This window comes from Danio rerio, chromosome 8 (assembly GCF_049306965.1).
Source record: "Danio rerio strain Tuebingen ecotype United States chromosome 8, GRCz12tu, whole genome shotgun sequence".
Taxonomy (NCBI): Eukaryota; Metazoa; Chordata; class Actinopteri; order Cypriniformes; family Danionidae; genus Danio; species Danio rerio.
Window position 1 is genome coordinate 16,005,631 of NC_133183.1, and position 19,083 is coordinate 16,024,713.

Here is a 19,083-nt window from a genome sequence, read left to right on the forward strand (position 1 = left end):
TTAAAAAAGTAAGCAAAACGCACTTATCAGCAAAAAACAGCCCTGGTGTTTTGTTTCTGTGATGATAACAGTGGATATTAATCATAATAAAAGTCACTACAGGTTAAAATGACACTGTTCACTCTCCTCTAATTATGATAATCACTCTTTTCTCAAAGACCACTTATGAAAATGTATGAAAGACAAGGTAGTTTATACCTGCCTTGCAAAAATGTGCATTATAAATCATGTACAAACACATCGGTTTTCATCAAAATGTAAAACCAATTATCAGCAAAGACATTCCCACACTCATCAAGCATACAAATAATTCAGTTGTGACCATAGTAAAGGTAGAAGAGATCTCCTCACTGCATGTGAGCTACAGTAGTTTTTGATGCACAAAATCAGTTACGGTTCACCACAATACAAAATTGATAAGAGTTACTGTATAATCGACTGGCAGTGTTTGCATTTCCTCTTTGGCTTGCTGTGATAATGATAAAGTGATAGAAAAAGCCGTGTAGGAAATACTTTAGTTTAATAAAAATGTGTTCAGCTGGGTGACTTTACTTAAGTGCATCACTACAGATGAAAACGTTCGCAGAATCTTTTTCAGAAGCCAGTATTTCTTTTACCCAATTGTTTTTTTTTTAAAATGTTAACCATTCGACAGGTTTTCTTACAGAAGTTGTCACATTTTTGAAAACATCTATTCTCTACATCCTGAGAGGACAGCAGAAGTTTAATACCTGCTGTCGCTCCTCAGCAGAAACACACACACACTCCATTCTCTCAAACACAAACCATACATGGCCAAAATATATGACAGCTTTGAAATCAAAGCAACGCATGTTAAAACATAAAAAATAAAATATATTTGCATATTAAATATGATGAAATGATAAAATATGGTGTTATTTCTGTCGAGCATTTCCTAAAAGTGCCACCAGGGCCGCAGTCTGATGTCAAAACAAATCAAAGGAAAGATCCTGATCTGTAAATGCGCTGTGGTTAAAGTGTGCAGTGTTGGATATTATGTTCCTCTTTCATATGATAACTCTCCTCCCTGTAGATCCTAGTTATTGTTTTAAGTTTGTAAACAGTCGTACGCAGTAATATAGATTCAAAAAGCTAAACAAATGTACAAAAAAGTATCAATACAGAAGAAGAAAATGAAAAAGTCTAATAAAAAAAGTATCTTGTGGAAAACCCCACACTTGGCTTTTCCGTGTGTGTGTGTGTTTGTTTGTACGATGTCTCTGTTGTGTCTTGATATGTCTCACGGCTGTTTTTGTGCTTAACTCTGTCCACTACTCTGTCTTTGGGTGTGTTTGTGAGTGTGTGTGTGTGTGTGTTTGGGATCAGGTGTGCTGAGGCAGCTCTGTGAGGAACCAACAGAAAGCAGAGACTGGTGGTGGGACAGTGAGATCAGATCTGGGTTCAGCTGAAGGCCTCATCATCCGTATCCTCAATCAGCACCTTAGTGTCCTTCTTGGACCTGTAAGAGAAAGACAGATCTACAAATCAAGCAGTTCAAATATTTGGATCAAATGTGTATGCATACAAGGGTCAAAGATGAACATGGGGTTTTAACCCTATTTTGACACATATTTTAGGAAAATGCTTTAAAGATTGTCAAAAATTCAACAATACACTCTTTACACTCAGCAAATTTACTGCCCTTTCATTATATCTGTGGCTGTTTTTGCCCCATTGACTTCCATTACAATTATTTTAAACCCTTGCGCACTTACCTTGATATTACAGAGAAAATCAAAATAAGCAGCTCAGCTCTCAGAACATAGTAGGTGTATTTATGCACACACACTATAATCTGCTGTTTACTCCATAAAACTCCACATGAAGCCAGAAACTTTTTCTGCACGGGTTAATGCTGCCAACTGATGATCAAAAGTAAAAATGAAACATTTTTCCCAACAGGAAAAATTGCCAACAACCAAGAATGCTTGATTATATGCTGTCATGGTTTTGCAATCAAAAAATGTCATTATAATGGAAGTCAATGGGGCAAAAACAGCCACGAACATAAAGAAAGGGTAGTACATTTGAACAGTACACAAGGGTTATCATCTTTATATTTGATATTATACGCTTAGTAATGGTTTACGAAAATGGTTTAAGAACCGTTATCAGTAATTGAAATCTATATTAACTGTATATACAACTATGAGGAAAAAATAAGACCACATAAATTTCTTAAAAATTTCAATAAAAAAAAATATTTTTTAGACCTTTTGGTTCAGCAAATGACTCAGAAAACTCAGACGTTTTCATATGTTGAGACTAAAAATCAGGGTTATTGTTATTATCCAATCACTGAAAAATTGCTGAGGTTTGAACACTGATAAGAGTGTTGTCTAAAAATAAATGTAGACATGAAAACAGAACTTTTTTGTTATTTCATGAAAAAAGGGTCTGCATGAAAAATATTTGTTCATTTTAAATTAGCAAAATATGTCATTGGTGGTTTACAAAATACTATATATATATATATATATATATATATATATATATATATACACACACACACACACACACACACACACACACACACACACACAGTTGAAATCAGAATTATTAGGCCCCCCCCCCCCCCCCCCCTCTTTTTTTTTTTTATATTTCCCAAATTATGTTAAACAGAGCAAGGAAATTTTCACATTATGTCTGATAATATTTTTTCTTCTGGAGAAAGTCTTATCTGTTTTATTTCGACTAAAATAAAAACAGTTTTTAATTTATTAAAAAACAATTTTGGGACAAAATTATTAGCCCCCTAAAGCTAATTTTTAAATTTTTTTTAGTTCACTTTATTAACCTAGTTAAGCCTTTAAATGTCACTATAAGCTGTATAGAAGTGTCTTGAAAAATATCAACTGAAATATTCTTTACTGTCATCATGACAAAGATAAAATAAATCAGTTATTAGAAATAGGTTTCTAAAACTATTATGCTTAGAAATGTGATGAAACAATATTCCCTTTATTAAACAGAAATTGGGGAAAAAATAAACAGGGGCGCTAATAAGTCAGGGGGGCTAATAATTCTGACTTCAACTGTATATATATATATATATATATATATATATATATATATAAATATATATATATATATATATATATATATATATATATATATATATATATATATATATATATGTATATATACATTTATATGAATCGTAAATTCAGAGAAACTGCAGATTTTCAAGTGGACTCTTTTTCATAGTTGTCAATTAACAGTCACTGTCTTTGAAATATGTCTAGAATGGTTTCTTACTGAGAGGACAGCAGAGGTCGACGTAAGGACAGGCTGTAGCTGCGTTTCCAGCTCTTCTTGCCCTGTCTGTTGCGGACTCCATCCTCCTGGTCCATCATCTGCTCCAGCAGCGTCTGGTCATCAGCATTTAGAGGAGCCACAGAGATGTCCCGCACCGCACGAAACTCACCACAGTTATTCAGGTGCTCGTTCTCCAGACGGAAGAAGTTCCACACAAAACGCCTGCAGGAAGAGGAAATGCAGAAATCAGAGAAAAGTCACAGACAGATAGATCCACAACAACACAAAGCTCTTCCATGACAATATTTCTTTAAAAATCCATAGCTTTGTAAAAAACAACTATAAAAGCCATGATTTTATCATAGCAGCAAACTAGCTACTAGAGACAGAGAGATTTGTTTTTTCCTAGTGGATCCCAAAACTTTCTAGTAAAGGTCTCTCATAGTTATGAACACATTCTGCCAGAAAACATAAATGGAATGTTCATTCATCAAGTACTTTTTTATTATTGAACACAAAAGATATTTTGAAAAATGTTGGAAACTGGTAGACAGTAGCCACTGACAGTTAACATTCTTTAAAAAAGACGTGAAGGACGTAAATGATGGCAGAATTTGACATTTTTGTTCTTAACATTTTAATTGGTCTTGCTAAAATACAAAACCTTTATACATTTTGTACGTATTTGTAAATATTCCATGTTATTCTTATTTCAGAATAGGGAACATTGAAAAGGATCATTCCCATAATGTTTGCAAAATAATAAATGTTCACATTACAAACAACCAAAAAGAAACATTTAAAAAAATGTGACATTTTGAAAGTAATTTTCTATAAGGTGGTAAAGAGTACATGAAACTTAAATCCTAAAATTGCTAAATTATTTTGAAAGTCTTATTTACAATGTAAATAAGTTTATTAGTTTCCCCTTGGCATATATGAACATTAACTGACCTCAGTTCCACACAAACAGCTCACCTAAACACTTCTAGAGGAGCTAAAATAGTGACCACGATGTCCTCAATGGAAGGAATGCGAGTCATGGAAGTCAGAGAGATCTGCAGAGTCCAGGCGAAGCGCAGGAGCACGTCCTCTATAATAGCACAGTAGTAGTAGGCCTAAAAACAAACACAAAGTGACATCATGACAGTCGGTGATAATAACAGTACAAAATAAAATACAAATATTACAGTGCTCAGCATATATAAGTACACCCCTCACTTTTACATTGATATTTTTAATAGGAAGCTATACAATATTATATTTGTGCATATACAAATCTGAGCTTATCTAACAAAATAACTTATGATAAAGGTCTAAAAACTAGTACACCGAAATTCATATGTTATAGAAAAATATTAAATGCCATTGAAAAAAAAGAAAAATCAAGAGAAGCAATAAAAGTGAATTTTGTAGTTTGTTAATTTGTTTTTGCAATATTTTGCTTGACTTTAATTGTATGATCTTTCAATTTCTAAATATGTTTGGTGACTAAAATAATATTTTAATAAATATATCTGTTTAATAAATCTGTTTTGTTTAAATCCACCAAAATACATTGTCTATATTCACTAAGAAATGGATACACATATTCATTTTCAAAATAAGCTGTACTCAATTATGCTGAGCACTGTGTGTTCCTATAACATAAGCTGCTCTCCTACTATGCTCTTTTAAAGGTACATCATTAAGTTTTCTTCTACAATAGGATTACATTCATCCAAAAAAAAAAAATTCTCATAACTTGCATTGTGTTTGAAGCATTAGTTTACTGATGCTGTTTCTCTAAACTCCTCCTTTCTGAAAGAGCCTGCTGTACTCTGATTGGTCAAATCCGGTCCAGTCTTGTGATGATTGGTTTATCGATGCCCATTTACCATATCCTGACTTAATGGTAATTGCTCCATTATTATCTTGATGCAAGCTCGGATTTTCAAGCTGAGACTGCATATCTCAGAGATGCAATGTCAGACACGATGCACTCAGTGGAGCTAGTGACGTCACTTTGAGGGGTAGAGTTAGGGGGTGGGGTTAGACGTGCGCACTGAAAAGCGTTGCATGCAGCTCACCTTTCAATTTCTTATGTGTGATAGGAACACAAAGGTGGCCTTTGTTTTACCAGGGACAAAGTTAAGTGTATTTAGTGGGGGGGATTTTGATGTTTAATAATAACCCAAAGGTAATGAATGAGAAAAGGCATAAAATAATGTATTGTTAGGGGAATAGTTCACCCAAAAATTTTAATTCTGCCATAATTTACTCTCCCTCAACTCCAAAACTATTTGAACACAAAAGATATTTTGCAGAAAGCTGGCTGCTGCAACACTGACTTCCATAGTCATTTTTTCCTACTATGGAAGTTGATGGATACTAGTGGTGGAAAGAGTTCTGAAAAATCATACTGAAGTAAAAGTACCATTACTGGCCTAAAATGTAGTGCAAGTACAAGTATGTGTTGTGAATATTACTCACAGTACGAGTAAAATATAGACTTTTCAAAAGTACTCAGGAGTAGTGAGTATTATGCGGTAAAAAGCTGATGCACTTACATCTAATTTGTGGACGTGTGTAAACGAAACATTCTGTAGTGCATTTAGTTATTGCCCAGCAGGCACACAACATCATAAGACGTTAATATAAAGTTAGATTTAGGTTGTGATGTCAGATGACCAAAATTCAATGTCCAAGGACGTTATTTTAGTGTCCGATAACGTTTTTTGGTTGATTTTAGGTTGTGTTAGAAAGTGGCCAATATCCAATGTCGAGCCAACATCTTAAACCAACCTCATTTTGACGTCAAATACTGACATTTATTTGTCAGGTATGGCAACCAAAATCCAACATCTGAAAGATGTCAAAGTAGTAACGTCCACACTACGTCAACCTGTAACATCATTAGACGTTGAAATTTGATTGATTTTAGGTTGGACATTGACTTTTCCATTTCGGTCATCATAAAGTAAACATCTGTCATCTTCCCATCAGTGATATGCGTCTAAACAGTCTCTGGGTCAATGCTTGTAAAGATTTTGGACATCTTCTTGGACATTTTTAACGCTTCCAAACAGTTTGCTGGAATTATAAATCGCCCATGTCTTGAGGTCATCATTATAATGCGATGTACCTTCTATGTGCGATGTGATTGGACGATAATCACAGGACTGATTTTTCAAATTTTCATAGACAATAAAAACAAAGTAACTGCAGGCTGAAGGAAAATAATGGGGTAAAAGTACTGATACAGCACAAAAAATTTACTCAAGGCAAAGTACATATTTTTAAAACTACTTAGTAAATTACAATTACTGAGAAAAACTACTCAATTACAGTAATTTGAGTATTTGTAATATGTTATTTTACATCACAGATGGATACCAGCAACCAGCATTCTTCAAAATATCTTCCTTTGTGTTCAACAGAAGAAAGAAAAACATAAAGGTTTAAAACCATATGAGGGAGATTAATGATGAGGTAATTATCATTTTTGAGTGACCTATCTCTTTAATTTATTACTTTATACTATTTTATGTAACTAGTACTATAACTAAAATGTTTTAATATGTTAAACATGTTGATGTTTTCAAATTCGAAATAATAATAAGACAGCACATGTGTTCTGCAGTATCTTACTTTATGTGGGTAAACGATCTCCTCTCTCAGGAAGGTGTTCTCGCCTGCGTTGCGGTCGAAAAGCCCCCAGTCCATCTTCAGGTCCCAGATCAGTGTGTAGAGAGAACTGACGATTGAAGACAGCACCAGCATGTAGAAAAACACCTCGGAGTCAGCATGGTTCTGATCTGAAACGGAGAAAGTCAGACGTCAATGGTACACATTACAAGTGCATCCACTAGATGGAGACGCTTCACCATCCAACCTTATAACCACTGCGACCACTAGAGGGAGACGCTTCACCATCACGTCATCACTTCAGACAAGTCTATTCACATCAGATTTCCAGGTGAAGCACATTTTGCTTTTGTCTCAAACCATGGCTTGCATGTAGGTCATTGAAAGGTCATTCAATGTCAAATGGTAATGTTAATAACAACACAGGGCAAATATGTTTCTAGCAAGTATTTGAATTTAGATTATCAAAAAATCTTGAACAAAATGTTAGTCTTATTTTAACATTAATAATAAGAAATATTGGTAACAATTTACAATAAAATTTTATTAGTTAATGTATTTATTAACATTAAATAATAATGAATAGTAACTGCACAACATTTATTAATCATAGTTCAACCATGCTTTATTTAAATACAAATTCATGCTTGTTAACATTAATGAATGCACTGTGAGTTACCATAAACAACCATTATCTAACATGAACAAAATTATTAAATACTGTAATAAATGTATTGTTTATTGTTTGTTCATGCTAATAAATACATTAACTAATGCAATCTTATTATAAAGTGTCACCAAAATATTTCTGGAGGATTGTCTTGCATATTAGAAGGATTTTTGAAAAGGAAAAGAGGCTGAAAATTCAACTTTGAGTTGTAAGATTTAAAAATATATTAAAACATAAAAGAGTAGTTTGAATTGTTACTATTTGACCATATTTTAAATCAAACAAACACAATTGACAAGCAAATTACATTTATTTAAATATTTTAAATGTAGCATGTAATTAATCTTTTATTTAAATTAATGTAATACTAAATTCCATCTACAGTTGAAGTCAGAATTATTAGCCCCACTGAAATATTAGGCCCCTGTTTATTTTTTCCTCAATTTCTGTTTAATGGAGAGAAGATTTCTTTAACACATTTCTAAACATAATAATTTTAATAACTCATGTCAAAAAAGTGATTTATTTGATCTTTGCCATGATGACAGTAAACAATATTTGACTAGATATTTTTCCAGACACTTCTATACAGCTTAAAGTGACATTTAAAGGCTTGACTAGGTTAATTAGTTTAACTAGGCAGGTTAGGGTAATTAGGCAAGTTATTGTATAATGATGGTTTGTTCTGTAGACTATCGAAAAAATATATATAGCTTAAAGGGGCTAATAATTTTGTCCTTAAAAAGACTTTTAAAAAATGAAAAGCTGCTGTTGTTTTAGCCAAAATGAAACAAAGACCTCAAAAAAGACTCCAGAAGAAAAAATATTATCAGACATACTGTGAAAATTTCCTAATAATTCCAAGTGGTGCTCGCTGCAGAGCCATTTGGGCGAGCTGAGCTCCAGCGAGGGGGAGCTTGAGCTTGAGCTCCACCTTTTTTGCACTTCTTCTACGAGTGATGTCACTGGGGGTAGGGTTAGGGGTGGGGTTGGTGTACGCATTAAAACAGTTTACAGGAGGCAGAGCGAGAGCTCATGCTCCCCCTCGCTGGAGCTCAGCTCTGCTCAAATGGCTCTGCAGCGAGCACACTCTCAATAATTCTGACTTCAACTGTATGTCTTAATATTCTTAATAGACTCATATTAATAATCCTGAAGTAGCTGCATTTAATATAATCTATAACAGTGAGCGGACAAAAGCTGTACGGGAAGAGGAAGTAGCTAATATTGATGATGATGCAGGATTGAGCATATGGAAGCCTGCCAAAAAATATCAATTTTACACAAGGGCAACTGCACACACAAAAGAAGAAGGCGGACCGAAGTCTAAGAATAAGAGCTGCAGCATCAGTGCAAGTTAATAGTGTTTATCAGATAGAGGACAGAGGCAGGTCTCAGTTCAGTGATGGGTTAAATCTCCAGGCCTCAGACGGCAGACAGGGCTGATTCTGGAACAGTCCCATCAGTCTTAATAAAGCCTTTCACACGCTGCCATCTGGGCGCCAGGAAACCAGCGGAGGACGTTTTTCAGCAGAACACATAATAGCCCCGTCGATCCTATTTCACCACTGAGCTACCAGAGCCATGTTCAACACACCGTCCCAAAATCAACCCTAAATCAGGATGCTGCAGGTTAATCTCTCCACACAGGCAATCTGGAGAAGCACTTTGGCTGATTTTTCAGGCCATGCATTTCACATTTTAAACTGCAACACAATTATAGGTAATATATTGTTATAATTCATGCACCTTGACCAAGTCCTGTTTATATTTACTCAAAATCATCTGTGAAAACTAAGTTGCAAAAATGGAATAATCCAAACTGAATAACTATAGCACTGACATCACATCTCTACATATCAACGCAAATGGATCAAAAATAGCTTCATTCATTCATTTTCCTTTGGCTTAGTCCCTTTACTCATTAGGGGTCGCCACAGTGGAATGAACTGCCAACTTATCCAGCATATGTTTTACACAGCGAATGCCCTTCCAGCTGCAACCCTGAACTGGGAAACACCCATGCACACTCATTCACACACATACACTACGAACAATTTAGTTTATTCAATTCACCTATAGCACATGTCTTTGGACTGTGGGGGAGGAAACCTGAGCACCCAGAGGAAACCCACACCAACACAGGGAGAACATGCAAACTCCACATAGAAATGGTAACTGGCCTAGCCGGTACTCGAACCAGCGCCCCAGTCTTGAATATCTAAAAACATTTTTAGGATGAAAGAAACCCAAGTGATTTATAGTATATGAAACCATTTAAAAGATTAGTGTTAGTAACACTTTTTCTTGTGTTATCAGGAATAATTTGCATAAAATAAAGTAAAATAGAATTGCATGAATTGCAATATTTCAGATTATAACTATATTTTCACTATATATTACTATATAAATAGATTTGTACTGTATTTGTGATGCAGATTTGACAGAACGTTTTAGAAAATGTAAAAAAAAACATTTAGTTTAGCATATTTCCTGAAAAATAGTGTCTGAGGCAAGATGAACTGATTTAAAGCTCAAAAACATATGAATGTAAAAGGTTTACTGAAAATTAAAAAAGATGGGCGAAATATTGTTCCATCATCATTCAGCTTAACAGGTATTGTCCAGTTTTTATCAGCTTACTCGCTGTACCTCAATAAACTCACCACTGGAAGGGTTTCAGGGAAAGTACGATGGATACAATTCGAGCCTCTGTTGAACTTTTACTGCGTTCACATACACAATGTTCGTCCACAAACTAAACAGCCTGAGTACTGACTACACTAGTCTGTCAAACTTCGACGTTCTTCCTCGTTTAATTAACAGTTGGCAAGAAACGATAGTACGAGAGGGGTCTGGCTGCAGACCTGGTGCAGTGCAATCTGGGCTGCATCCAATGCTTTTTAATGGGCTCACCTAACCCCACCCCTAACTAGCTCCACTTGTTTGGGACCGGAGCACCCAGAGGAAATCCACACCAACACAGAGAAAACATCCAAACTCCACACAGAAATGTTAACTGGCCCGACCAGGACTCGATCCAGTTACCTTTTTACTATGAGGCGACAGTGCAAACCACTGAGCTAGTGTGTTGCCCACATATATGCTCATACTCAATTGTCTTGCATTTTACATGGTTAAAAACTGGAGGTGTGCTTGACAAGAAATCTAATACATTTTGTAGCTCATAAAATTGTATGGTGTAAATGCAGGCCATCTGCCAGCCTGCTCTTAGGACAACAGCACTGGCCATTAAAAGAACCCCCCATGTCCGCTAGTGCTCATGCTGAACTTCGGCTTACTCTCATTAACACACTGGCAGATTTATGTAAACATGAACTCTGATGAACTCCCCTATAACCCATTTCCAGGAGAACCAGAAACCCGTCAGACACAAAAGAAACGGTTTCATCCTTTTAACACTGAAATCTTTTACATGTTTTTGGTAATAGAGTGCAGAATGTGAAATCGAATGTGTCACTCTTTGCAACAGACCGCATGACGGTTACATGACGAAAGAAGATCAAAAGGCTTTTTGAGTATCAGATTGATTGATTGATTCATTTTCTTTTCGGCTTAGTCCCGTTATTAATCTGGGTTCACCACAGCAGAATGAACCGCCAACTTATAAAGTACATGTTTTGCGCAGCGGATGCCCTTCCAGCTGCAACCCATCACTGGGAAACAACTATACAAATTCATTCATATACTACGGTCAATTTAGCCTACCCAATTTACCTGCACCACGTCTTTGGACTGTGGGGGAAAGCAGAGTACCCGGAAGAAACCCACGCAAACATGGGGAGAACATGCAAACTCCACACAGAAATGCCAACTGTCCTGTCCCAGCCAAGGCTCGAACCAGCGACCTTCTTGCTGTGAGGCGACAGCACTATCTACTGCGTCACCGCATCAGCCAGTATCAGATTGAGGATTTAGAAAGATTTCTGAAGTACCATGAGACAGTGAGAACATTGCTTTGACACACTCTAAACTGTGAAGTGCTATAGAAATAAAGATGAATTGAATGGAACTGAAGATGCTCAAAGTAATAAATGACATTTTAAATAATGTGGCAAGGCAATTTTACTATTGCAGTAAATATTGTAAGTCTGCTGCAACATTGTACGGCGAGCCATTTTGACACTTATTCTATAAAATGCACTGATATCTATCTTCATGTACTTTTTCATCAGCTATTTATAAGATACTAGTCCTCATTAATTAGATACTATTAATATTAGATACTCTATTGAAGACAATAGTACTTATTAGTTAGATATTATTATTCATTAGATACTAGCACTTATTTGTTTGATACTAATCATACCTGCTAACACTTCTGTTTTTCACACCCATCTCCTGCCACCCTCCCGTTTTGTTATTTCTCCTGGAAACCTCCCGTAATTCCACCCCCCAACAGTCCTCATTAATTTTTATAGTATCCAACACTGCCCCACTGCATTCAGACTCCCCTCCTCAACTTTGATATAGTATCCATCACTGCCGCCGCCCAAAACCTGGTTCATCGTTTCACGGTACAGTTACTAACAAAACAAACCCTTCGCATCTGTAAATGGTGAAATTTGCTCGTCACCTTTTAAAAAGGAGGCTCCAGTTGGTGTTGATTGTCCTGTCTCTACAGATTTGGCATTTGTGTGATCAATGTTTTTTGCTTACCTTTATAAACAATATAATAGTTAGTGGTAATAGTGTTAGTTATTAAAAATGAGGAGATCCCCCACCCCACCCCCCATTGTGTAAAGCGCTTTGAGTGCCCAGAAAAGCGCTGTATAAATGTAAGGAATTATTAATAATTATTATAATGTTAGTTATTACAACTAACATTTCTTATCATACTGGTCATGAATGTTTTTTTCTTATGTTCTGAATTGTCAGAATGGAGTATAGGGTTCAGTAAAAAAAAAAATACCAGTACAATAATAATAGTAAAAAAAAAACAATCAGAAAATTTCAAATAAGATTACATTTTAAAAATAAATGAAATGTTAAAATGGCTTGCCATGATATTGAATATATTGAATGCTTAACCTGTATTAAACTGTAACAGTTATGCAAATCAGATTTAAGTCACTTTTAAAAACCCAAGTTTTTATCTCTATTTTGTATCTCTAGTTTTTATGAATATGCTATAAAAATAAACTTGAAAAGGAGGTGGGTGAGCAATCAATCTTATAATATCTGACTAAATACAGTCATCTATTATCCATCACGTGAATTTCTGGGTACATCTGGTCCACATAAATACAGTGTCTATCAGTGTGATAAAGCCATCAGAGCAGGCAAGCGCAGGTGTGTGTTCATGTACAAATCTCTACAGCTCTCCTCTAAGATGCTTGTTTTGATCAAAAATCCAGGTCTGATACACAGAGAGTGAGGAGGGGGAAAATCGAACCATATTTCAGTGGTTCAGAGCTTCATCATTATTCTAGAGATACACTCACACTGTTCTGTTTCACCACAGGCAGGCAATTACAGCTCAACCTCCTCTGGATAGTCCATTTTCCTTCATTTCCTCTTTTCTCTTTCGCTCTCCCTCATATTTCTCTCTCCTTTAATCGTTTTTTTTTTTTTTTGCTTCTTGTGTTCCCGTAGCCTCTCCTTTAATCTCTGTTTGCATTTTCTTTCCTCTTGTTGGATGTCGTTGAGCTCCTCAGACAAGCTTAAGCTCAGATCGGCGCTTCTCATTAAAGTTTAAATGAAATCTTTGAGGATATCGACTCTCAGCGATTTCCACGATCATCCTCTAAAATGTTACTCAACATGAAAGCATGCAGGAGTATAGGGTTACTGATATGAGACTGCACAATATGTCAAAATAAAAACACTTGTTAATGCAAAAGGTAGTTAAAGTTCAATACACAAATACACTTATAGATCATCTGGAGAGCTTTCCTGATGACAGAAAGTCACATTTCTTCAGCACCAAAAATACTTACAAAGAGGATCATCTGAACACTCTCTCCAGTTATTTTAAGGGTTTTTCCAGCAGAAGACAGGTTGTCTTACACAAATAAGCCCTTAGCAGTGGGGTGAGGTTTCCTGAGCTGTATTCACTGTCAGGTCCAACAAATGGCCAGAATTACAATGGCCATGTGGAAAAGCCATCTACCATCAGCCACCTTTCTCTGCATTACATTTTGATGGATGAACTTTGTCTTCATTCTTAAAGGTGCAGTATGTAAGTTTGATACTCAGTGGTTCACCTAGGTATTGCATTCCTGGTTCAAAACACACACAATGGCAGGTTGCTCAAGGTCTATTGAGCCTTAAGACTGATTTAAGTCATGTTCTAAATAAAAGTTTTAGACAATGATCAGCTCAGGTACACCTCATGTGCTTTATTCAGTGCTAAATTCTACTAATGCAATTTTGAATGCCATTTTAGATCACAATTATTGCCATACTACTCAATATCACCAGCAGATAGGAAATTGAACTGCGACTCAGTGCAAGACAACTTATATCAGCAGTGTTGGGCAAGCTACTTGAAAAATGTAGTGAGTTAAGCTATTAGATACTCTACTTAAAATGTAGCTTAACTACACTAAAGCTACCCCCTGGGAAATGTAGCAAGCTAAGCTAAAAGCTACATAGCAAAAGTAGCTTAGCTACAACTAAGATATTTTTACTATTTTCATTTTTGAAACGAAGCAACTTAAATCCAAATCAATTATATCTTAGTGATCAATGAAACATATGAGGCAGAATAGTTCAGTTATTTACTGCAAATAATATGCTGTACTAAACAGAAACAAATTATAGTATATAACATAAAAAATCCAATAAAACCAGGTGTTACACATTTACAATACTTTAATAATTTATAGTAAAGGGAAATATATTGGAATAAGCAATACAGTGTGTGTTCATATATATATATATATATATATATATATATATATATATATATATATATATATATATATATATATATATRTATATATATATATATATATATATATATATATATATATATATATATATGTATATATGTATATATATATATATATATATATATATATATATATATATATATATATATATATATATATTCAGTGGAAGTCAGAATTATTAGCCCCCCTTTGAAGGAAGTTTTCACAGTATGATAATAGCTTTTTTTCTGGAGAAAGTCTTATTTGCTTGATTTCAGCTAGAATAAAAGAAGTTATAAATTTTTTAAGAACCATTTTAGGGAAAAAATTGTTAGCCCCTTTAAGCTATATATTTTTGTTATATATCTATTTTTGTTTTATATATCTACAGAACAAACCATCGTAATACAATAACTTGCCTAATTACCCTAACCTGCCTAGTTAACCTAGTTAAGCCTTTAAATATCACTTTAAGCTGTATAGAAGTGTCTTCATAAACATCTAGTAAAATATTATGTACTGTCATTATGGCAAAGATAAAAATAATTCAGATTTTAGAAAAAAACTATTATAACTATTCGGTTAGGAATGTGTTGAAAAAAATCTCTGTTAAACAGAAATTTGGGGGCTAATAATTCATGGGGGCTAATAATTCTGACTTCAACTGTATATATACAGTACATATATATATATATATATATATATATATATATATATATATATATATATATATATATATATATATATATATATATATATATTCTAAGTGGACTACACACACACAGACAACACACACAGACAACGCTCGCAGTACAGCAGACCCGGTGAGGGAGGGATCCCTTCACATTCATCAACATGCACAATCGCGTACCTTAAATTGGCTTAAACTAAGCATTCTAAAGTATGTCTGTATTTTACAAGCAAGGATTCTGTCACACCAACATGAAGCAGATGCTTTATAAAAGTTGCATGTAGGGGGGAAACTCTGCTTTTCTGATTAAGATAATACTGATTAAGAGTCTATCATGTAAGCAGCAATTTTTGATTACCTTAAGGGATGTTAACGGAGTTTTTTCTCAGGCTTTCCAATTATGTTTTTCCTCTAGATGAAATATCATTTCTTTTAGGGTGGCTGGAATAAAACAATTATAATTAAATTAAGGTCAATATTATTAGCCTCCTTAAGAATATAATTTTTTTGATTTGCTACAGAACAAGCCACAATTGTCAGACAGCTTGCCTAATTAACAGAATTTGTCTTAAACTAATTAAGCTTTAAGCTGAATAGTATCTTGAAAATAAGTCAAATATTATGTACTGTCATCATGACAAAGACGAAAGAAATGAGTTATTCAAAATGAGTTATTAAAACTATTATTTTTAAAAATGCCTTGAAAAAAATAGCTCTGTTAATATTTATTTAAAATATCTCTGTTAATGAAATATTTGAAAAAGAATAAAATTGTCACAGGAGAGCAAACAATTTTGTCACAACAGAAGAAAAGATTGTGACTATCAACCTGAACTCTAACATACACCAGCCTAATCAATCAAATCTCACACACATATTCAAGTCATGACTAATGTTAATTTAAGCATTAATTATACTCTGACATGTAGCATTCCTCTGGGATTAGTTTACACGAAAGGAGGCCAAAGCAAATCGAATCCACCGACTCATTTATCCAGGCAGCTTTCAGCAGCGAACATCAGTTTCAATCAGGACACAAATGATGGAGGTGATTTCTGATGCACTCATATATTAAACGGGAGCGCTGCCAGGAACGCCTCGAGCCAGTCCTAATGACTGCATCAAATGCGTGGTGAGATTGCCATGTTTTTTTACTCCTATGAGGCAGATGCTCTGGGCTGCGGTCCAGATTTCATCTATATCACTGATACACACAAAGTCTAGACGGCTATCCAGCAATATTTGGACACTAAGAGGAGAATTGAAGTGAAATGCAGCAATCATGATATTTAAACACTGACATTTAAGGGAAATAATCAGAAACCGGTGTATATAAATAATGAAAAGCCGCAAGTGCTTTGATATCGATTTAAGCTAAAGTCGTCTTTCTGAGGAGATACGGGAAAGCATGGAGACTGACTGATAAGAAAAGAGTGACAGACACAAGTCTTCGCACTTCAGATGCGTCTCAGTGGCAGAATAATCAGATAGTAATTGTAGATGAAGATGAGAGGGAAATGTCTGGAATCTTAATGGCGTGCTTTTAAAGAGCTCATATGAAGTCAGTGTAGGATGATTACTGTGACTGAATGCGAAATGTAGTGTTTGCAGACAAATGAGTTTTTATAAAGCAGAGCAGCTTCTTCTTTAATGCTCAAATTAAATGGAAACTTGTTTTCTACAAAGCTTTTAAAGGCCATGCCTTAATGCAATATATCTCTATTATAAAACATGAATGTTGTTAATATATGAACCAAGTCTCCGACAGACGAGGACAAGTTCAGGGTCATTTTTTCCTTCTTTGCTTTTATCAAAACATGCTTTTGTTGGCTGTTCATGTGTCTGTAGGCAAACAATGGCACACAGGTGCTTTCTTTGTACTGAACTCAACAAACAACAATGCTTTCTGTGTCTTAGGGTAGATCTCAAAAGCCTATCCTTATATATTGTGCTCTATTATCTATTTTGTTGTGTTGCAAAACACAATGTTTTTGGTGAAAAATAGTCATCATTTGGATGACCACAATCTTACAAACCACCACCATGCAGAAACACGAAGAACAGCATGGTGACAAAGTTGTAAGCTCAAAATTACAACGTTTAATTTTGACAATTTATTTAGCAATATTTTATATTGGAATAATTATCATTTTGTTTTTTGGAAAGAGTTTTATATTTATTTATATTATCTATTTCTAAATCAAATATTCATCCTGAAGTTCTAAATAAAGTGAGAAAAATAATCATATACTGTATGAATTTTTTGAGCATCTACTTTAAAATGTAAAAAAGAAATAGTCCTTTCTATGTTGTCAATTTCTATAAACTAATAGATTGAATTCTCAGAACAGACACTACATTATGATTTTAATCATTATCAGGATATGACATGACTTATTTTGACTGTGGGCTCTATTTTACCAAGAGGCACAAAGATAGGTGGTGTCCGAATCCACTTTTGCTATTTTAAGGACAGAAAAATATGCAGACAAATACGGCGCATGGTCTAACAGGGTTGTGCTTACTCTCTTAATGAGTTATGACTGTATTTTGAGCATAACATGCATTACACCAATCAGAGTGTCATCTCCCATTCCTTTTAAGGGTGCTTTCACACTTGGTTCAATTGCCTGGGCCGTACCCAAGTTCTATTGTCCCCTTGCCACCTTCTCAGTTGGTTTGTGTTCACACTGTCTTTTTTGGTTTGGAGGGAACTTCTATTCTAAAGGCCCAACCCCCATCACTTTCTTTATTTGGTTTCTTTATTTTGGCTTTATTTTATTTGCATTCATACCAGAAGTAAACCGTACCAGAGTTCGCGTGAACAATCTCTTTCAGGCGGACTTGGGTACGGTTCACAGGTGCACACCCGAGTTCAGAAGACATGTTCACACTAGATAAATCTACCGTACTCTTGACATCAAACGAACTCGGGTGCGGACCAAAGGGCTAGTGTGAAAGCACCCATAGGGCCCTTATCATACATTTTACAAGGCGCGACGCAATTGTTGTTTGCTAGTTTCAGCTCGGCGCAAGAGTGGTTTTGACGTTTTGCGCCACGCTGTTTAAATAAGCAAATGCATTTGCGCTCATATGTGCGCCCCTATGTTCTGGTCTAAAAAGGAAGGCGTTCTGAGGCGCGTTGCTATTTTGAGAAACTATAATAGATTTTTCAATAGACCAGAACAAAGACGGTCTATTGTCCAGCGCCGAGCGCGTTAGTTGTGCACCTCGCTTAAACATTGCTTAATACACACAAGATGTAGAGCAATACGCAAATATCTACATTTGAAAAATAATAAAAATATTAAGGACATTCATTCATTCATTCATTTTCTTGTCGGCTTAGTCCCTTTATTAATCCGGGGTCGCCACAGCGGAATAAACCGCCATATTAAGGATATATATAGGATATAATAAGGATATATATAGTATATAAATATAAAAGATTAAAATATTACAGAACATTTTATTTTCTAGCCTACATAAATTTAAAAATCACTTTCATGCCTTCTTCATCTCGGGGGGCTTTTTCAGTTTATTCGTGACAATTTGCTGTTGTATAATGTTATTATTATTAGCATTATTATTTATTATATCCATATTTATATTTGTTTTATTAAAAACAAGCTTAGATTTGCCCACCTGTCAGTTTTTTTTCCATCCTTACAATAGCAAAAGTGGATTCTGAGACGTCCTGAATGCGTTTGCGCCCTGCGCTTTGCACTTTGCACATGGATCGTCAAAATAGAGCCATTAGAGTCAGTTGCATTACGCCATGGCACATTTGCTATTTACATGGGGGACTTTGTAAGTGAAAAAACTGAAGAAAAACTAAGGAGAAACAGTTAAACAGAGCATCTGCAGCGCGAGGACAAAGAATGAGCCTCCTCCATTCGGCCTCTTTACTCTTACTCTTT

General features: G+C 35.0%; 1 protein-coding gene across 1 annotated transcript in view; it reads right to left on the minus strand.

Moving 5' to 3' along the window:
- Positions 1-1,348: 1,348 nt before the first annotated feature.
- Positions 1,349-19,083, minus strand: part of xpr1a (xenotropic and polytropic retrovirus receptor 1a) — a 131,506-nt gene continuing 113,771 nt past the window's right edge. The window contains exons 12-15 of the mRNA NM_001245100.1: positions 6,910-7,076; positions 4,258-4,397; positions 3,280-3,501; positions 1,349-1,480 (exon numbers count right to left, since the gene is read on the minus strand). Coding sequence (NP_001232029.1) covers positions 1,423-1,480; positions 3,280-3,501; positions 4,258-4,397; positions 6,910-7,076 — 587 coding nt within the window. The 3' untranslated portion in view covers positions 1,349-1,422. The remainder of the gene's footprint in view (positions 1,481-3,279; positions 3,502-4,257; positions 4,398-6,909; positions 7,077-19,083) is intronic.